Source organism: Erinaceus europaeus, chromosome 6, assembly GCF_950295315.1.
Source record: "Erinaceus europaeus chromosome 6, mEriEur2.1, whole genome shotgun sequence".
NCBI classification, from domain to species: domain Eukaryota; kingdom Metazoa; phylum Chordata; class Mammalia; order Eulipotyphla; family Erinaceidae; genus Erinaceus; species Erinaceus europaeus.
In genome coordinates this window covers 52,578,217-52,600,752 of record NC_080167.1, presented here as the reverse complement: position 1 = coordinate 52,600,752, position 22,536 = coordinate 52,578,217, and the positions used below count along the sequence as shown (strand labels likewise).

Sequence of the window (22,536 nt, the reverse complement as noted above, 5' to 3'; positions counted from 1 at the left end):
TGGAGAGAGGAGGGGAAGAGAGAGAGGGGGAGAGAAAGATAGACACCTGCAGACCTGCTTCACCGCCTGTGAAGGGACTCCCCTGCAGGTGGGGAGCCGGGGTTCGAACCGGGATCCTTATGCCGGTCCTTGTGCTTTGCGCCACCTGCGCTTAACCCACTGCGCTACAGCCCGACTCCCTCTTTCTTTTTTTTAAGATTATTTAATTTATTTATTTATTAGAAAGGTAGGAGGAGAGAGAGAGAGAGAAAGAACCAGACATCAGTCTGGTATATGTGCTGCCGGGGATCAAACTAAGGCTCTCACACTCCGTGTAGAGCCTTAGCCACTGCATCACCTCCCAGACCAACCCATGCTATCTTTTTATTTAAACACAAATTATATCACACTTTTAAACAGAGTTCTGCAGTTCTGTGTATGTTTAAATAATGTATTTATTTTATTTTATTAAGCTAGAAATGAAGATAAACAGAGAGGGAGAGAGAGAGGTTAAAGAGAAAGACCAGAGCACTGCTCAACTCTGGCTAATGGGGGTGTTAAGGATGGATCCTGGGACCTTGGAGCCTTAGGCAAGAAAGTCTTTTGCATAACTGTTATCTCACTAGCCCCTGTATGTGTTTTAATGTGACTATAATTCTTGAGTTTATTTTTAAGCAAATAACATGGCTCCACTCCACTCTTTTAAAAGGATACACAGGGCCATACAAGATGAAATATGCATGTGGTATTTTGAAAGCAAACTTACCCTGATTCAGACAGCATTCAAAACACTGAACAGGAATAAAACCAAACTGAGGACAAGATCTTTACTACCATGGACTGCAAATTACCAAGAAATGCTAAGAACAAAAGAGCTTAAATGCTGATACAAACTGACTTTTGTTTTATTTTCCCACTGTGCTTCCAAATTAAAATCACCTATTCTCATTCAAAGAAATTTATTCATAAAGTTATGCCAGATGCCTTATATATTAACTGATATTAAACTATATCTAATCCTTAAGGAAAAAACATACATGACAAATTCAGTCTAATTTTATGGATGTATTTATTTACCTGTGCAAACTTGTTTTCCTCTGTAGCAGAGTTTTTCCCCTCAGACTCATAGAGTTCAAGGCATACAGAAGATATACTTCCAGGGGCTTGTAATGTGTGTTGTCTTCGGGCTGGCAAAGGAGTCCCTGATGGAAACAGGACTGTGAAGCTATTGGTTCCTGATTCATCCACACCCTAGTATGCAAGAAAACATTGTAATTAAAAAAAAAAAAAAAAACACAGGCAGGGAAAGTGAAGAAAATGAAATGATTCTTAATTCTAATTAGTTTTATTTACTATAAATTTAAATATCTACTTATTTGTATTAGAAGATTATGCTTCAAATTAACACGTGAGGTAAATATTAACTAGGAATACATGCGAAATTCATTTAAGTAAAAAAAAAAAAAAAATACCAGGGAGTCAGGCGGTAGCATAGCAGGTTAAGCGCAGGTGGCGCAAAGCACAAGGACCACCATAAGGATACAGGTTCGAGCCCCCAGCTCTCCACCTGTAGGGGAGTCGCTTCACAGGCGGTGAAGCAGGTCTGCAGGTGTCTATCTTTCTCTCCCCCTCTCTGTCTTCCCCTCCTCTCCATTTCTCTCTGTCCTATCCAACAACAATGACATCAATCATAACTACAACAATAATAATAAAAAAGGGCAACAAAAGGGAATAAACAATAAATATTTTTAAAAAAATACCAGTTAAGTTTCATTGTGTAAACATGGTATGTATGAAAACTTACAGCAAATCTGTACTTTCTTTGCTTTTATTTAAAAAAATAAAGTAAAGCTAAACATACCTTAACTAAAATATCTTTGGCCGAACACTCAATCTTAAGAGAATCCTCCTCCAATAGGTTTTCATTCCCAATAAGAATGCCTGCTTCTACAGCTGCTCCAATAGGGATAACCTCATCAGGAGGGATGGAATTTAGAAGCTCAACAGCTGGGAAAAGATCTTTAATTAATTGCTGTAGTTTTGGGATCCGAGAAGATCCTCCACAAAGGACGACCTAAAAAGTAAAAATAATTCTGAGTTTTTCACTTTTAGAAGAATAGTTGTTACTCAAAACTGAGTGTAACAGGCTGAGCCATCTTCATCACATGCAAATGATAAAATAAAAAAAGCTCTATTTTAACATATTCTCTTATAGTAATACTTCAATAGCAAATATACAAATTAATATTTTGTATTGCTCTTCATAGACCCTTTTTCTTCCCTCCTTTTTTTACTGACAGAGAAAAATTGAGAGAGAACGGGAAGGGAGGGAGACACCTCCAACACTGCTACACTGCTCCTGAAACCCCCCCCCCATCACAGGTGTTGATGGGGAGGGGCAGGTCTTGACTGGGGGGGCTTGAACTTAGGCCCTTGCACACTGTAATAATGCATGCACTCTGCTGAGTATGCCACCTTCCAACCTCCTCTTAATAGTTTATAGTATTTTTGTGACAGAATAAATACTGTAATCTCTCTGTGACACTTCCTCATAGACTTTGGTTTTCCTAATTAAAAAAAAAGGAAAGGAAGAAAGACTTTCTTGAGTTGAAAGATGTCTTTATTTTTAAAATTTCTTTTAAATGGAAGAATGGAACTCCCATCTATTTTTAAAATAATTTTATTTATTATTGAATAGAGACACAGAAATTGAGAGCGGATGGGGAGATCGAGAGAGAAACAGAAACACCTGTAGCCCTGCTTCACTGCTCGTGAAGCTTTCCCCCTGCAGGTGGGGACCAGGGGCTTCAATCCAGGTCCTTCTGCACTTTAATGTGTGCACTTAACCAGGTGCGCCACCACCTGGCCCCTTTCTTAAAAATTTCTTTACTGGGAGATTAATGGTTGACAGTTGACAGTAAAATACAATAGTCTGGGGTGGAGGGTATAGCATAATGGTTATGCAAATAGATTCTCATGCCTGCAAAGTCTCAGGTTCAATTCCCTGCACCACCATAAGCCAGAGCTGCAGAGTGCTCTGGTTAAAAACAAAACAAAAAAAAAAAAAAACAATAGATTGTACATGTGTAACATTTCTCAGTTTTCCACATAACAATTCAACCCCCCTAGGTCCTCCTCTGCCATCATGTTCTAGGGCATGAGCCCTCCCACCCATTCCAGAGTCCTTTACTTTGGTGCAATACACCAAAAAAAGATGTCTTAACAGACTACAGATCAAGTTGAAAAGAAGCAAAACTATATTTGTGTGTGTGTGTGTGCACAAATATTTATATATGTATCCACTCATCCCTGAGCATTACACCAAAAAAAAAAAAAAAAAAAAAACCCTGTTAAAATAAAATTTTTTATTTTACTAAATCTGTAAGGCTAAAAAAAATATACAAAAATCACTGGCATTTTAATATATTAATAATTAATCATCATGGGAAAATTAAGAAGACAATCCCATTTGTAATAGCATCAAAAAGAATAACATGTATGAATAAATTTAATCAAAGAAATGAGAGATCTATTATACCATAAGACATTGGTTACACACACACACACATACATATGTATACACATATGAAGACATAAATGGAAAGATATTTCATATTCATGAATCAGAACTGTTGAATATTACTGTTGGACTATCAAAAGACACCTACAGATTAAATGTAGTCCCTAAGAAAATTCTAATGGCTTTTTTCACAAAAACAGAAAATAAAACATCTAATACTCGAATGGAAACACAACAGATCCCAGACAGACCAAGTAATCCTAAGTACACATGTATATCAGTATTGAATGAATATAATATACCAGTGTGGAAAATAATCACATACACATTACCAGAATATGGGAAAAAAATGTATGAAGGAAAACATAAAGGACTGACTTCCCTGTTTTTTTTTAAGAAACAGAAAGTAGCCTCTGTTCATAAAGTTACAATCATGGGCTAGGAAATAGCTCACCTGATAAGGTACGTGCCTTATCATGTGGGAAGCCCTGGGTTTGAGCCTTGGTACCACACAATGGAATACCACACCATCCTAGGAAGCTCCCCAGATGGTGAAAGTGTTGTGGTATCTTTTTCTCTGCCTCTCCCACTGTGCCTCTATTAGTGGAAAGAATGAAAATAACAAACAAGAAAAAAAAAAAATTGGCCCAGGAGCAACGTCCCAGCCCTGCAATAAGTGAGGTAACAATCTTAGGTGAGGCTGACCATGCTGAAGTACTTATCACTGTGTGGACAGAAGGGCGGTGGGGAAAGGAAAGGTTAGGAAAGGACTGAGCTATGATTCAGGTTTGTAACATATTAGGACTCAATCACATGACCCTGATTCTCCTAAAATAGAAGCCTTGGGGAACTACTGATAAGCAATGGTTCAGAAGAAGCCACTGACGACTCCTCTAGAGGATACAGAATGAGGTGAAGACTAACAGCTGAGGTGAGGCACTTCTTTAGATCAATGCAACCAAAAACAGACTTACACGTTTGATGTTTAGAGGGGTTATTTTATTCAGACAATAAAGGTATGGTAGAGAAGCCTGAAATAGGTTACTAGTAACCCTTCCAATTAAATGTAGCTTTAATAATGTGGACATGATAATAGAATGTATTGAAAGAGTAATTCCTCAGAACCAAATAGGCCTATCCCAGAACATATGGCAGTTTCATGATAGGAAATTATCAATAATCTCTCATATAACTTTTAAATAAATGTAAAGAAATACCTAACATCATCCTTATAGGTATGCAAAAAAACATTTGCAAAGACCCAACACCTGTTTCTCATTAACAATCCTTTAAGAGGGGCCGGGTGGTGGCGAATCTGGTTGAGCGCACATGTTACAATGCGCAAGGACCCAGGTTCAAGTCCCTGGTCCCAACTTGCAAAGGGAAAGTTTCACGAGTGGTGAAGCAGTGCCGCAGGTGTCTCTCTCTTTTTCTCTCTATCCAACCCTTGCCTCTCGATTTCTAGCTGTCTCTATCCAATAAGTAAATAAAGATTTTTAAAAAATTCCTTTAAGGGGGTTGGGAGTAGCGCAGTGGATTAAGTGCACATGGCACAAAGTGCAAGGACCAGCACAAGGATCCCGGTTCAAGTCCCTGGCTCCCCCCCTTGCAGGGGAGTCCCTTCACAGGTGGTGAAGCAGGTCTGCAGGTATCATTCTTTCCCCCTGTCTCCCCTCTAGATTTCTTCTGTCTTATCTAGCAACAACAGCAATGAAAAAATAATAATAATGACAATAACAAGGGTAATAAAAAGGACAACAAAATGGGAAAAATGGCCTCCAGGAGGAGTAGATTCGCAGTGCAGGCACCCAGCCTCAAAAATAACCCTGGAAGCAAAAAAAAAAAAACAAAAACAAACAAACAAAAAAACCTTTAAAAGTAGGAAAAAACAGTGCTGCTCATCTGATTGAATGTACAAGACCCCATGTTCAAGCCTCTGGTTCCAAGAGTGGTTTAACACAGAAAGTACAGGTGAGGCAAAGAAGTGAAAGCAAGATGACTGTTAGGAAGAACACAGAGTGACCAGACTCCTAACTCCTAAGCCTTTCTCTCTTTCTTTCTCTCTCTTTTTCTTTCTTTCTTTCTCTCTCTCTCTCTCTCTCTCTTTCTTTCTTTCAGAAAAACCAAAATCCAGAGCACTGCTCCGCCTGTTATTGGTAATCATAAGACCTTAGAGATCAAACATTTAAGTTGATTTGCATAACCAATATGCTATCTCAACTTCCACTTCCTAAATCTCTTTCCTAAGTGGACATGTCCTAGCACCTTCTCTCACACTCAGATGGAGGTACTGTTAAGACTGCAGTACAAAGACACAGTAAGTATAGGAGTGGGGTAGTGATTCCAAACAGGGGGAACAGGGACAGGTCTGCACAGTAAAGATGGGAACCATGGCTCTCTGCTCTTTGAAGGCTAGGAAACACATTTCTTCTTCGTCTTCATTTTTTTTTTTAGACAGAACACTTCAGCTCTGGCTGTTCAACTCTGGCTTATAGTGATGTGGGGGCTTGAACCTTGAACTTTGGAGCCTGAGGCATGAGAGTCTGTTTGCATAACCGTTATGCAATCTACCCTCTGCCCCACACATCTACCACAAGCAAGAGAATAGAGAAATTCTTCTAGAAAAACCAAATGCTCCTAAAATATCAAAAAGAAAAAGACAAAGGGCAGAAGAGTATGAAGGCCTGAATTCTCGTCCCAGCTTCACTTACATGCCACAGGATGACTTTACACAAATACGCAACCTCTGCAGAACCTCTATTTTTTTTTTGGGGGGGGGATCTGAAAATGGAAATAGGGTGTATCTTACTTGCTATTGTGAGGATTAAATGTTTCAATGCATGGGAATCCTGGTTTCCCCACCACCACCTCCTTCCTATAAGAGGATTATACACCCCCACCCACTGTAACTGCCCAGACTCTGCAATTCCATTCTGTAGGTGAGCTCCAGTTCCCAAACCTATTGTGTGCCTGCCCATGTATCTGGCTTTTTTCAACTGATGTGACCACAACCACACACATTACTTAAGCTAAAGCTTCCAAAAGATTTACTCCCTCTTTTCCTTCTTGTCACTCCTTCAGCCTGGGTCACAGAGCAAGAAACACAAAGAAAAAAGTAAAAGCTATAAACCTGCTACCTCCAGCAGGCTACATGTATCAAAACTGTGTGCATAGGAGGAATGTTTACTTCATAAAACAACTGAAATTGTTACTGTAGTAGACAAATTATAGACAACTACTCATTTTAAAATGCTCAAATGTGGGGGCCGGCGGTAGTGCACCAGGAATAAGCGCACATAATTCCAAGCAGAGGGACAGGTGCAAGGATCCTGGTCCCCAGCTCCCCACCTGCAGCAGGGGGGTCACTTCGCAAGCAGTGAAGCAGGTCTGCAGGTGTTTATCCTTCTCTCCCCCTCTGTCTTCCCGTCTTTTCTCAATTTCCCTCTGTCCTATTCAACAACAACCAAAACAGCAGCAATAACAACAACAATAGAAAAAAGATGGCTGCCAGGAACAGTGGACTGGTAGCACAAACACTACTAGTACAACTCCAGTGATAACTCTGGAGGCAAAAAAAAATTCTCAAATGCCTACATGGGTAGGAAAATCCGGAGAAGTGAGGAGAGGACTTTTTTTTAAGGGTGTGTGTGGGGCGCTAGTGGTTTACAATAAATACAGTTGTTGATACACGTGTAAAATCTCTCCATTTTATACAAAACACTCTCACTGGGGCAAGGGTATGCCAAGAGACTCTTGTGCTTGAGGCTCCAAAGTCCCAGGTTCAATCCCCTGAACCACCAAAAATCAGAGTAGAGTAGTGTTCTGAAAATCAAACAAACAAAAAACCAAAAAACCTCTTACCCCAGCCTAGGTCCTCCTCCATCATCATGATTCAGGACCTAAAAGTGCCTACTTCCTCCCTCCCTCCCCAAGTTCTTCTCTTTGGTGCAATATACCAAACCCAGTCCAAGTTCTTCTTTGTGTTTCCCTCATTTTTGTTCTTATTTCTCAAATTCTGTCCATGAGTGAAATCATTCCACTTTCATCCTTCTCTTTCTGACTAATCTCACGTAACTTGATTCCTCCAAGTTCCATGATGAGGTGAAGAAGGTGAATTCATCATTTCTAATAGCTGAGGAGTATTCCACTATGTATATAGACCACAACTTTCTCAGCCACTCATTTGTTAAACACCAATGTTGTTTCCAGGTTTTGGGTATTATAAATTGTGCTGCTATGAACATAGGTGTACACAGATCTCTTTGGATAGGTGTGTTAGATTCCTTAAGACATATACCCAGAAAATGAACTCCCAGGACATAGGGTAGATGCATTTCTAGTCTCCTGAGAGTTCTCCAGACTGCTCTCTACAGAGGCTGGACCAACTGGCATTCCTACCAGCAGTGCAGGAGGGTTCCTTTGTCCCCACAACCTCTCTAGCATTTGTTGTTACTCTCCTTTCTGATGTATGACATTCTCACAGGAGTGAAGAGGTATCTCATCGTTGTCTTTATTTGCATTTCTCTGACCATCAATGACTTGAAGCATGGATCAAGAACTTGGATATTAAACCAGAAATTATCAAATACTTACAGGAAAATATTGGCAGAACTCTTTTTCCATCTAAGATTTATAGTTATTTACTTATTATTACTATAGTACAGTATAGCTCTGGTTTAAGGAGGTGTAAGGGATTGAACCTGGGACTTTGGAGCCTCAGGCATGAGAATCTGCTCGCATAAACATTATGCTGTCTCCCCTCCACCCCCCATCTAAGTTTTAGAGGCATCTTCAATGACTCAAGTCCAATTGCAAGAAAGACAAAAGCAAAAATAAACCAATGAGACTACATCAAATTGAAAAACTGCATAATAAAAGAAACCACCACCCTAATAGTTTCCTTACAGAACGAAAGATCTTTATATGCCATATACCAGACAAAAGACTAATAACCAAAGTATATAGAGATCATCAAACTCAGCAGCAACAGCAACAAAACACAAATGGCCCTATCCAAAAGTGGGGAGAGGATATGAACAGAATATTCACCAAAGATATCCAAAAGGCCAAGAAACATATGAGACAACATTCTTAATCTTAAGAATGCGTCCAACTGGGAGTCGGGCGGTAGTGCAACGGGTTAAGTGCATGTGGCGCAAAGCGCAAGGACTGGCGCAAGGACTGGCGTAAGGATTCCGGTTCGAGCCCCCGGCTCTCCACCTGCAGGGGAGTCGCATCACAGGCGGTGAAGCAGGTCTGCAGGTGTCTTTCTCTCCCCCCTCTGTCTTCCCCTCCTCTCTCCATTTCTCTCTGTCCTATCTAAGAACACTGACATCAATAACAACAATTACAACAATAAAAAAAGACAACACGGACAACAAAAGGGAAAATAAATAAAATTAAAAAAAAAAAAGAATGTGCCCAACTACAACTGTGAATTGGAACATTTATGATAAGAAAATACCAGAGCTCTATGACCAGTTAATGAAGTCAGAGCAATTAAGTGACATACCACCCACAATAGGCTATACACAATGCCATACTTGGTATTTCATCTAATCTGTACAACATACTACAGAATAAGTTATAATACTTAAAAGATAAATACTACTTAGCCTCTTAATAAGAGATAATACTAGGGAAATTAATGATTTGCTAAGTAAGGCTCAAGAAATTCAGATTACTCCCCAAAACTAAATTTTTCACAGAAATTAATGAAATTTTTTTAAAAAATAAAGCTTTCAAACTAAAAGAAAATACTGAATAGCTAAAAGAAATCAGAGTAATAGGTCAATAGATTTAAATAGATTGAAGAAATGTCTATATGTCAAGCACTCACATCCCTAGCAAACCACACATCTGAAAAGGCACTGGAGAGACCAGGGAGTGGTGTTATTTGGTTAAGCATACACATTACAGTGCTCAAAGACCCAGCTCATGAGCACACATGTTAACATGTGCAAGGACCTGGGTTCAAGCTCCCAGTCCTTCCACCTATAGGAAGGAAGCTTCAGTAGTGGTAAAGCAGAGCTGCAGATGTCTCTGTCTCTTCCTGTCTACCTTTCCCTCCCTTCTCAATTTTTCTTTGTCCTATAAGTAAAAAGAAAAAAAAAAGTCTCAAAGTATTCTCTCAGGCAAGCAAAGAGAGTAAGTTTACTCTTAACAGTAACAGCAGACTCAGGAACTACACTGGTTAAAAATCCTGGCTCTGGGAGTCTGGGCGGTAGCACAGTGGGTTAAGCATAGGTGGCGGAAAGCTCAAGGATTGGAGTAAGGATCCCAGTTCAAGCCCCCAGCTCCCCACCTGCAGGGGAGTCGCTTTACAGGCAGTGAAGCAGGTCTGCAGGTGTCTCTCTTTTTCTCCCCCGTATCTGTCTTCCTCTCCTCTCTCCATTTCTTTGTCCTATCCAACAATGACGACATCAATAACAACAATAACTACAACAATAAAAGAACAAGGACAACAAAAGGAAATAAAATAAATATTTTTTAAAAATTAAAAAAAAAACAAAACCTGGCTCTATTCCAGTAGCAGTGGATTCCTAGTGTAAGCACTGAGCCGCAGCAATAACTGTGGAGGCAAAAACAAAACAAAACAAAAAAAACAACCCTGGCTCTAGCTCTCACTAACCACATACTCACCAAAAAGTTATTTGTTTTTAACCTCAGTACCTTTACTTATAGAGAAATAGGAGAGGCACAGAACAAGAAAGAGGCCAGAGCATCACTCCATCATATGCAGTGTCAGAGATGGAACCTGGAGCCTCAAGCATGCAAGGCAAGGGCTACCTGCTGAAGCACCTCCCCAGGCACAAATGAGGACAAATAACCTCCCAGAGTTGTGAGTATTCATGAGATAAACCATGTAGAATACTTAAAACAGGGCCTGGTACACAGTAATTGTTAAATATATGGCAGTATTTTCTTACAGATAGAAAAACTATCCAAGAGCAGACTGGGAGGTGGTGTAGTGGATAAAGCAAACTCTCAAGCACAAAGTCCCAAGTTCAGTCCCTGAAATTGCATGTGCCATGGTGATGCTCTGGTTTTCTCCTCTCTCTCCCAAAAATATCATTTAAAAAGTATACTGCAAAGGAACTGTTCTTTTTGCTAAGAAACTAAATATACAAACCATAGAGCTGTTACACAAAATATAATTACCCTTACTTAACTCAGGGGGCTCAGAAAATGCTTAATACTTAAATTCATAAAATACTTAAATTCATAAAAATAATCTTTGGGTAGTAATGGGTTATTGCCTAAATTCCAAGTCTAAAAGCACTTCTAAGATATATAATATGTAAAAGTATTACCTTGTTTATATCATCAGCTTTGAATCCACTTTGATCGAAGAGTTTTCTGATTGCTTCTATACACTTATGAAAAAGTGGAGAACAGAGAAGTTCAAATCTTGCTCTGTATACACACACAAAGAAAACAGAGAACAAACTTAATGTGATTAAATAAGACATCTTTTTCTTGTCATAAGCAAATCAAAACCTAATGTAGCAATTTTCTTAAAAGATTTTCATCCTGAACAGGACACTTAATTTCTAGCAGATCCCTGGAAGGCAGAGTAGGGGTGGGGGGTTGACTTCTAAGTTATTCATCTACACACGTATGAAGGCATTTATTGTCAAATTCCTGTGAGAGACTATTATTCACAGCTTAATTAGATGCCTAAAAAAAAAGCCCTGAGGTGGGCTGGGTTGGTAGCACACCTGGTTAAGTGCACATAGTACTATACACAAGGACCCACACAAGGACCTGGGTTTGATCCCTGGCTCCCCATCTGCAGGGGGGATGCTCCATAAGCAAGAAGCAGTTCTGCTGGTGTCTACCTTTTTCTCGTGCTTCCTACCCCCCCCCCCCCATTTCTGTCCTATCCAATAAAATGGAAACAAACAAAAGGCCACCAAGAACCATGGATTAGCCAGCACTGAGCACCAGTGATAACTCTGGAGGAAAGAGGAAGAAGAAGAAAGAAGATGAAGAAGAAGGAGGAGGAGGAGGAGGAGGAGCCCAACCCTAAAAGCAAATATTCAATGTATGGAATTCTCAACAGCAAACATATTGGTTTAAATCAAGCCATCATATTAGAGGTTTTTAGTCAAAAAAATTATTACTGGGGCCAAGTGGTGGCACACCTGTGGTGCACACATTACAGTGTACAAGGACTCAAGTTCAAGTCCCTGGTCCCCACCTTCACAAGTGGTGAAGTAGTGCTGCAGGTGTCTCTGTCTCTCCCCCTCATTAACTCCCCTTTCCCTCTTCTCTCTCAATTTCTCTATCCTATAATAAAATAAATAAAATTTACAGGAACAACAAAACAGACCCCTTTGTGGGCCCCCATAGGACCTTGCCCTCAACTTGGATCAACAATGATAGAGAATGTTCCATCCTCCGGAGGGAGGATGGACAACATACTCTATGCTACACCTGAGGACGATGGGTCCTGATATTGGGGCAGCTTGGAATGTTCCTACTCATGACCACAGAATATGAGCTCAGATCTACAGGGATGCAGAGGTCACACAGGCTCCTAAGCTGAATATGGGCCCCAGATCAGATCAAATCGATGGGGTTTACAGTTAACAATATTTATACAACTTTCCCATATTTGGGAGCTACTCTCTTCCCTGATCCAGCTTTCCAGTCCTTTTTCTAGCCATGATATCATCTCCCCAGACAATAACTTGGATCCATTTGCATATCAGATTTCAGGCTCAGGCAAAAAAAAAAAAAAATAGTATAGCCATAGGCCCTTTGGACTATGACTAAGATATGCCTACTAGTTATCTACAAAACAGAGACAACTTCCCCCATTCTTCATCTGCACTACCCCAGCCTTTAGGTTCATGATTAGTCAACAACTTGTTTGGTTTTACATGTTAACTCTCTTTTCAGCCACCAAGTTCCAGATGCTAGCATGATGCTAACCAGACTTCCCTGGACAGACAACCCCACCAATGTGTCCTGGAGCTCCACTTCCCCAGAGCCCTGCCCCACTAGGGAAAGAGAGAGGCAGGCTGGAAGTATGGATCAACTTGTCAATGCCCATGTTCAGCGAGGAAGCAATTACAGAAGCCAGACCTTCTACCTTCTGTATCCCACAATGATCTTGGGTCCATACTCTCAGAGGGTTAAAGAATAGGAAAGCTATCAGGGGAGGGGATGGGATAGGAAGTTCTGGTGGTGTGAACTGTACCCCTCTTTGTCAGTGTTTTTTTTATAAATAAAAATAAATAAATAATTTAAACCCCTCTGAAATTTAAAAAATAAAATAAAAATTATTACTTTTATTCATAGTTGGAAGACTATGCTGTACCTAGTGTAGTTTCTGCATGCTTAAGAACCTTGAATGCCAGTGTAACAGTCTGGCATCACATGGAAGCACTATACAGGGCTGGCGCTGTGGTGTCTGACCTTTCTGTGTCTCTTTCCCCTTCCCCATCTCCATCTTAAATTAAACAGAAAAATGGGGGAGGGGGGAAAGTCCATGGGATTAATGGAATTGTGTAGGGTGTGAAGCCTGTCACGATTAAGAACAAAACAAACAAACAAAACTAAACTAAAAATAGATGAGGTCTGGGAGGTAGTACAATGACTACAGTGATGGGGTTCCAGGTTCAATCCTAGCATCCCATGTACCAGAGTGATGTTCTGGCTTGCTCCTTTCTCTCATGTAAATTAAAAAATGCTGATGACAGATTTTTAAATTTATTTGTGCTATTTCCAGGTACTCTCTCTCTCCCTCTCTTGTCCTACTTCTCTTTCTATCATAATAAAGTGAGAAAGAAAGGAAGGAGTGGGAAAGAGGAGGGACAGAGGCAGTGAAGTGAGGAGGAAAGGAGGGAAGGGGAGGAGAGAGAAAGGGAGGAGAGGAGGGGAGGGGGGAGGGAAAGGTCTGGCTACTAAGAGCTGTGGATTCATTATGCAGGCACCACATCCCACTGATAACCTTGATGGCAAAAACCAAAACTCTGGAAACTTCAAACTTTATCTCCTCACATTTCTTTAATATATTTTTTCACACAATGCTATTTGGACCTATTACATAACAGAGTACACAATCAGAACTAATGGAATTACCTTGGGATAGTTCTTTATTTATTAATGAGAAAGATAGGAGAGAGAAAGAGAAAAAACCAGACATCACTCTGGAACATGTGCTGCTGGGGATTGAACTCAGGACTTCACACTTGAGAGTCTAGTGCCTTAGCCACTGTGCATCTCCCGGACCACAGGATAGTTCTTTAATATGACAAAAGTTGAATCTCAGAAGTAAAGACAGGAAAGCTTTCCTTTTACAGATAGCTAATATATCTCAATCAAATGAGCAAAACCAAATGTTAAGAAAACTACAATCTTAAATATGTGCTTGGAGTAGTTTTTATAACTTGGAATTTTTTTTACAGTTTTAAAATTCCACTTTACCTGGACACATGACAGTCAAAATCCTGACCTTCATATAATGAATCAAGAAAACAATTAGCACTTCCTAAGGTTGACAAGGAATGTTTTGCAATATCAGCACTGTTCATCAATTTCATCATGGCTCGGGCATTTCCTCTAACATCATGTTTGAAGGACCTAAGGTAAAAAAAAGTTTTAGGTTATTTATAATTCATTATAACTAAAATTTGTATAATTCCTATAGGGATACTAATAATCTCATGTATCCAATCTCCAAATTTCCCTACAATTAAAAGAAATATATATATATACATATACACATACATATACACATGTATTATACACACACACACACACATATATACATATATATGACTTTGAATTGCTACATCTATAATCAAAACAATGTTCTATGAAGAATGTAGAGTAGTTATCACCCTTTTGCAGGTAAGAAGTTGAAACAGATTTAGGTAACTTGATTGACTCATTTCTTATCTGTGACAATCGCAACACAATTGCTTCATGGTATAAAATTATCTGTCCAGAGACCTGGGAGCTAGTGCAGTAGATAAAGTATTAAACTCTGAAGTATGAGGTTCTGAATTCACTCCCCAGCATCTCACCTGCCAGAGTGATGTCCTGATACACTCTATCCTTAACAAGTAAGTCTTTAAAGAAAGTACATGGTTAGCATTGAAAAAAGAATCACTAAAACAATTTCATCAAAGATACAACATATAAAATATGTAAAATTACAGTTCCTCTAACATGATGACTAATTTTTAAAAACTCATTGGAAAAAAAATTACAACACCACTACTTCTAAACATACCTAATAACTTAGTAGTAATTAATAATGTCCTATATTTAGCAGGAACTCCTTTGTAACAAAAAAGTGTTTACCAAATACTTTTTTTTAACCAGAACTCTGCTTAGATATGGCTTCTGGTATTATTGGGGATTGAACTTGAGACCTTGGAGCCTCAGGCATGAAAGTCTTTGCATAACCATTATGCTATCTCTAAGACCTTATTTAGCAGTTTTTTAAAAAAAATATTTATTTATTCCCTTTTGTTACCCTTGTTGTTTTATTGTTGTAGTTATTGATGTCATTATTGTTGGATAGGGCAGAGAGAAATGGAGAGAGTAGGGGAAGACAGAGTGGGGGAGAAAAAGACAGACACCTGCAGACCTGCTTCACCGTTTGTGAAGCGACTTCCCTACAGGTGGGCAGCTGGGGGCTCGAACCAGGATCCTTATGCTGGTCCTTGCGCTTTGTGCCACCTGCACTTAACCTGTTGTCCTACTGCCTACTCCTACTTAGCAGTTTTTTTTTTTTAAAGACTTATTAAGCAAGTCAGGTAGTCAAACTGATGAAATTATTATACCAGCCTACATTTATTTTAGAATGGCAATGTCTAAAATATGTTTGCATATTTTACTTGTTCTATAACAAATATTGTCAGATCTTAGAATGGAGGGCTGGGAAGATAGCATAATGGTTATACAAGATTCTCTTGCCTGAAGCTCCAAGGTCCCAGGTTCAATTCCTAGCACCATTAGCCAGAGCTGAGTAGTACTCTGGTATATCTCTTTATATCTTCCTCTCTGTATCTGTCTTTCTCTCATTAAAATAAGTGATACATATGGAATTAGATGAAATAACTACATCCAGCAGTAAGAATAAAAAATGTTCCTTTCAGTAGACTAGTAATAAGACATAACCTATTGCAATATGTCTGTACTATAATGTAACCTCCATTAGATCTGTTTTTACTGTTTAGAAGGTCATGAGATCTCCATACCTACCTTTATCCAGATAAAAACCAAAACAACCCATCTTCCTTTAAAGCAGGGCAATTTAAAGTATACTGAGGGTGGAGAGAGGGGGGTGGGTGGGCAGTGTGCAGTGTTATATCCGGTTAAGTGCATGTTGTAGTATACACAAGAACCTGATTAAAGATCAGGGAATCAACCTCCTACTCCTCACCTGCAGGGGGGGAACTTCATAAGTGGTGAAGAAGATCTACAGGTGTCTTTCTATCTCCCTCCCTCTCCCCTCTCAATTTCTCTGTCCTATAGAATAAAATGGGGGGGAGGGGTGTGGCTGCCAGGAATAGTGGATCTGTAGTGTTGGCACTGAGCTCAAACAGTAGCCCTGGAGGCAGTTAAAAGTAAATAAATACATTAATTAAATAAAGTAAACTGGGGGGGGGGGGAGAAAACCTGCAGAGAACCTGCCAGTCAAAATATATCAGCAAGTCTATTAGTACGTACCTCTGAAACTCAGAAGCTAGATACTGTGCTAAGGTTTCTGTGAAGTGTATACCTCCGATGTTATCATCAGTGTTGGTTGACAGAACTCGATATATTCCACTGTTAACTTCTATGATACTGATAGACAAGGATGTGCCTCCAAGTTTAAACACCAAAATATTGCTTAAAAGAAATAAAGCAAGTTATGAAAGAATCACATTTAAAAATGAAATTGTAGGAAACTACTAAGAATCTCATGACTAAGCATTCTCCATAGTCATCATTTTGTGACCTAAGTCAATAATTTCTTTTTTTTTTTTAAAGTGGCTCCCATATACATATGTCTTGCTCATCCTAGTCTTTTTTTAAATATCTTTATTTATTTACTGGATAGAAACAGAGAGAAATTGAGAAGGAAGGGGGTGTTACAGAGGGAGAGAGACTGAGAGACACCTGCAGTCTGCTTCACCACTTGCAAAGCTTTCCCCCAGCAGGTGGGGACCAGGGGCTCAAACCCAGGTCTTTGTGCATTGTAACATGTGCACTCAACCAGGTGACCCACGACCCGGGCCCAGTAATTTCTAACTTCTTCCTGTAAATCAAAATTTGAACAGTTTGTTGTATTGGTAAAGTCATATTTTTTCTGAACAACTCAAGTTCAAAACACAAATTTTTCAAAGTAAAACAGCAATGATAGCAAAGTGTAGAAAAATTAAATGGGAGGGGCTGGGTGGCACACCTGGTAACACACGTATTATCATAAGCAAGGACCCAGGTGTAAGCCCTCACGCCCCACCTGGTAAGAGGGAAGCAACACAAGCAGTGAAGTAAGTACTGCAGGTGTCCTTCTGTCTCTCTTCCTGTCTTCTCAATTTCTCTCTATCCTATCAAAAATAAAGGTAAAAACATAACAGAAATTTGATGTTTTAATGATATTCAGATTGCTCCTGTAATAACTTTTATAAAAATGAAACATGCAGAAGTAGGATGTAATTTCCTATGTATCAAAATTCATAATCTCTGATACCTTATAAAAAGTATTTAAAGTAATTTCCTAGTGAATTATACATATTACTTTGCTCTGTGAAATATGATTGGTGCAAAACAAGAAAAATAAACAAATATACACTAACTTCCCTAAAGTTAAAGGATATGTCAGGTCTATTAAGACATGCTTTGCCAACTTATTTGAGATAGTGTGTCTATTTCATTATCGAAATAAATCCTAAGAACCTAGGATGTATTTTCCCTCATGTCCTGCCAAGACAAATGTGTATGAAAGTACTCCATGTTTCTTTTTTTTTCTTTTAATTTTTTTATCATCTTTATTTTTATTGGTTAGAGACAGCCAGAAATTGAGAAAAATGGGGAGACAGAGAGACAGAGAGACACCTGCAGTCATGCTTCACCACTCGTAAAGCTTTCCCTCTGCAGGTGGGGACTAGGGGCTCAAAACTGGGTCCTTGTGTACTGTAACATGTGCACTGAACCAGGTGTGCCACCACCTGGCCCCTAAGTACTCAACGTTTCTAAGCATGTTTAATAATCAGAATTGGTAATAAAATGAATAGGGCCTTTAGTCTTGAGTTAGAACTTGGTTGGGCTCATGATTTTCCAATCTTCCTCCCATAAAAAGACATAAAGTGGGCATTACGAGGGCAGAAAAGCTCAATCTTCCCTCACTATGTTCTTCTCTGCTTTTCTATCACATCTTTATTTATTTGAAAGTAAGGGCCTTGCTGTCTTTTCACTCACAAAGATTTGAAACGAATATATTAAAGAACAATCCCAACTGATAAAATGCTATCATCTAAAATGTTTTCTGCACTGAATAACTTAAAAGTTAAAAATATGGTTTTTACCTTTTTCCAGTGGGGGAGTCTTGTCCAATTCCGTATGCTAGCAGAGCAGCAGATGGCTCGTGGATTAACCGCAAAACATTAAATCCAGCAGCTCTGGCTGCTTCTCTGTGGACAAATTGCTTTCAGTGAATTTCAAATCACAATTAAATTCAAGTCCACATTTTTAGAAATATTCTGCTAAAGATTTTATGCAATATCAAGTAAGGATTCACAAGTAGGACATGAGGGTAATGACCTTTGAATCAAGATAACAGGATACAAAAGAAATGGATATAACATTATTATAGAATGGGTTTCTTCTGTCTACAATAATTATGTAGTCTATTTTCTTGACAATGCTGTGGTGGGTGTAGATAGCATAATGTTTATGCAAAGAGACTCTCTTGTCTGAGGCTCCATAGTTCCAGGCTCAATCCCCGAGCCACCATAAGCCAGAGATGAGCAGTACTCTGGTTAAAAAAATAAATAAATAAAATTTAAAAACAAAACAAAAAACCCAGCATGCTGACTAAGGAAAAGAAAGCTCTCAAAATGTCCATATTTACAAATATTGGGAAGAGCTTAAGATAAATTTATAATAATACACTTTAAAATTTTCTAACTCCCATGGGCTGGGGAGATAATATATGGTTATGCAAAGGACTTCATGATTGAGGCTCTAAGATCCCAGGTTCAACCCCTAGCACCACCATAAGCCAGAGCAGGTCAGTGCTCTAGTTTTCCTCTCTGTATCTCTCTTATTTAAAATAAATAAATAAAATATGTTTTTTTAAAGAGAATTTTCTAATTTTTTTTTAAGTCAGTTTTTAACATTTCACAAGTTCAAATACATAAAAGAAATTTTCAGGGGGCCAGGTGGTGCACCTGGTTGAGCACACATCTTTCAATGCACAAGGACCCAGATTTGAGCCCCTAGTCCTCACTTGCCGGAGGAAAGCTTTACAAGTGGTGAGGCAGTGCTGCAGGTCTCTTTCTCTATCCCTCCCTATTTCTGGCTGTCTCTGATAAATAAAGATAATAATAATAATAAAGAAATTTTCTGCCCTACAAGGAACTTAGATGCTTCACAAAGCCCCAGAGCAAACTTGATCCACAAAGGTATGTGTGTTCATCAGTTACAAATATTTTCTGAAGTTGGTATTCTATTTAATTTCCACATAAACTGTAAGCAATTAATAAGCATCAATTTGACCTGGTAATTTAAAACATTTCCATATGAAACAACCAAGAAGGTATACCTAATATGTTCTTTTGGCATTTCATAAAGATGGGAAACATTAATGATCATTACTATTCTTTTTATCTACTTGCATTTGCAAAAATAAACATGTATTTACAAATACTATTTTATGTGTTATGGATTTTCAAATGTAATTTTACCTTTTATGAAATTTGTGTTTTCCTGTACCTAAACAATTAGGATAACCTCCCTGAGATCTGCTTTACTGCCTTTTGATGATGTTAGGATAGAGCATTGCTTCAATCAACCTCCTAAGTCAATAAATCTTTAAAAGTATATGTGAATATATATGTACATACCCAAGGGCATTCTTTTGCTTATCTCCAAAATCAAATGGAACAGTAATCACTACATCATTTGCATCTGAGCCCAAGACAGAATGAGCTGTTTCTGTAAATGGAAAAAATATGAAGAAAAAATTCTGATGATACATACAAAATACCAGGTGATGGTTTCTGAGATTAATTTGTACCATATTTCTTTCAAGACCTTTCAGTTCACTGGACCGCTCCACCCTATTGCTTTTCTAATCTCTTGTCCTCTTAAATTGTGCACTACTGCTTATGGTTTGGGTATAGTTAGAGAACAAGGAACTAGGCACTTCCCAATGTGCTTGATTCTTAAGTTACAAAGTTTCAACCATCTGCTAAATTAGACTGGTTCCTTAGAGAATGCTCTTCTGATGCACCAGTGTGAAGGCAGAATATTAGCTCAACACATTAAAGGGCTGTCTTCCACTCCACAAATTCAAAACAATTCCAGAGCTCAAGTGAATCTTATAAATAATCTAATTCAGAGTCTCCCAAATTGGTCCTTAGTATGTTGCTGGAGCCTTTGTCTGAAGTGGTGATAAAAGCAGATCCTCTTTATCTGCCTGAATAACTAAATGAGTGCACACTGTCAAGCTAAAGCAGAGGTCTAATTTTCACTATCCAAACCATACTTGGGAACTTGTCTTAAAAATGCTAATTTAGCCAAAAATTTTACATTACTTGTAGGGAAATCAAGTCAGGAAGGTAAGTCATTTGACTCAGGCCGCAGGCTAGTGAGTGGCCCAGTCAGGCCTATCCTGTATGTCTCCTGACTGCTCATCTGCTCCATCATTTTGCTTTCCACCCTGATCAAACACTACCTCTAATGTTTTTCCTCCCTCTTGATTTTTAATGTCAACTTCTTAAAGATCTTCTCTTTTGCTCAATACCTTTCATTTTACTAAATATTAGTTTGGCAACATCTTCTGGATTGACAAATTTTGTTTCTTCTCCAGTATCTATTTCATATCGCAATTTCCCATTTTTTTCAATGACCTGTAGAAGGAAATTTTAAGTGTTAGTGGAAAAGTTTTCATAAAAATAGTTTCAAATCAGTGTTTTTGCAATTAGCTTGTATAGTAAGGAAGTAGCAATATAATCATACTCACTAAACATTTACTTTCCGTGATGTATCTCTGAACACGTGGATCATCGGAGCTGTCCATAAAGATAAAGAACAGCTAAGTATTAAAATCAGTATTGTTGATATGTAAGGTTTATATAGCACTGTATTTTGCAACAAAATATAAAAACATTTAAAATTGTCTAATATTAAGAAAACTATTTTAAATAGTAAGATTAAATATTTACAAAAGTCATAGTAATTCGGGGCTGGGTGGTGGCACACCTGGTTGAGCACTTTACAATGTGCAAGGACCATGGTTCAAGCCCCTGGTCCCCACCTGCAGGGGGAAAGCTTTGTGAGTGGTGAAGCAGTGTTGCAAGTGTCTGTCTCTCTCCCTATCACCCCCTTCCCTCTCAACCTCTGGCTGTCTATCCAATAAATAAAAATAAAAGTAAATTTAAGAAGAAAACCACAAAGGTCATAGTAATTCTATTACAGTGTTATTTGTAAACAGCTCTCCTCTGATCTGCTATTATCAGCAGAAGTTATTTACTTGTGGACTTTTCATAGTATCGGGGATCTTATGCCTCTTAAGACTCCAACCACTGTGGAGATAAGACTGAAGAATAAGGTTAAATCATGACTTCTAACAATCTGTTGCATAATTCCTGAACATGAATTAACACCCAAACCTGAATTGAACAAAAGTATGAACACTTCCATGTGATCAGGTATACAGCACAGTGCAGTGTATATATAGAAGTACTAAATAAATGTGCAGGCTAGGGAGATCGAGTAAGTTATGCAAAAGACTTTTATCCCTGAGGCTCTGAGGTTGCACATTCAAACCCCAGGTGTGTGTGTGCATGTAATACGTAGTTTTATCTCTCTCTCATTAATATATATATATGTTTAAAATGTCCATGGCAGTGAAAAAATTTAAATAAGTACTATGTTATTCTAGACAATGTCAACTTATGCATAATGCAAAGTATTTCCACATGCATTACTTCACTTGATAATCATAATACCTAGGTGGGGTTAGTCTGGAAGGTGTTAACATAGGTTAAGAGATTCATGGAGGGTCAGAGACAACCAGGACAGAGCCAGTACTTGGCCTCATGCCATCTAACTGGCTCATGTTGTTTCCAGTTTACCAGACTGCCTGGCAATAAGATAGCAAATGACTTAAGTACTTCTTCACTAAGAGCAGAAAAGGGAGTTTATGGACCTTGGCTAAATCCTATTTAGAAATGTATATAAATTAGACTCTTCCACTTAGCCCTTCTTTCAGTTATTCTTGTATGTTTGACTAGTGGTGAAAATTTAGAGTGACTAACTGCTACTGGGTTGCTGAACATCTGAAGGGGCCTAACCTGTGTTAACAAAAAGGAGAAAAAAAAAGACCAAATCTATCCATAGTTGTATATTTTGCACCAATATTATAATTCCAGCATTTTTACTGGTTCTGCTTTCTTCCAGACAGAATTTAAGTCAAGCAAAATAATCCATCTTACTATCTGCAGGTTGTCTACAACTCATACAAGAAAACTTACCAGGAAAAAATATTTTATAGAACTCTTAGAAATGGAAAACTATTACTCAATTCGCATGCAAGGAAGGCCTCTCTCATGTGTGAACAGGAAGCTATTAGGATCACAGACAGACAAGATACTGGGAGGTGGGAGGTAGAGGGTAGGCAGCACAGTAGTTATGCAGAGACTCTCATGCCTGAGGCTCTAAAGTCCCAGATTCAATTCCCTGGCACCACCATCAGTCAGAGCAGAGCAGTGTTCTTGTTAAGAGAGAGAGAGCGAGACAGACAGACAGAGCAGATAAGGCACTGGAGACAGACAGAGCAGATAAGGCACTGGAGATCAGCTAGC

General features: G+C 38.7%; 1 protein-coding gene across 2 annotated transcripts in view; it reads right to left on the bottom strand.

Moving 5' to 3' along the window:
- The window catches only part of HSPA14 (heat shock protein family A (Hsp70) member 14), a 37,531-nt gene that overhangs the window by 6,876 nt on the left and 8,119 nt on the right, over positions 1-22,536 (bottom strand). Inside the window, exons 4-12 of one of the 2 annotated variants that reach the window (XM_007532073.3) lie at positions 20,694-20,742; positions 20,475-20,580; positions 19,573-19,663; positions 18,034-18,138; positions 16,193-16,354; positions 13,937-14,092; positions 10,813-10,915; positions 1,841-2,053; positions 1,057-1,230 (exon numbers count right to left, since the gene is read on the bottom strand). In XM_007532073.3, coding sequence (XP_007532135.1) covers positions 1,057-1,230; positions 1,841-2,053; positions 10,813-10,915; positions 13,937-14,092; positions 16,193-16,354; positions 18,034-18,138; positions 19,573-19,663; positions 20,475-20,580; positions 20,694-20,742 — 1,159 coding nt within the window. The remainder of the gene's footprint in view (positions 1-1,056; positions 1,231-1,840; positions 2,054-10,812; positions 10,916-13,936; positions 14,093-16,192; positions 16,355-18,033; positions 18,139-19,572; positions 19,664-20,474; positions 20,581-20,693; positions 20,743-22,536) is intronic. The other variant, XM_060192208.1, reaches the window with a different exon arrangement.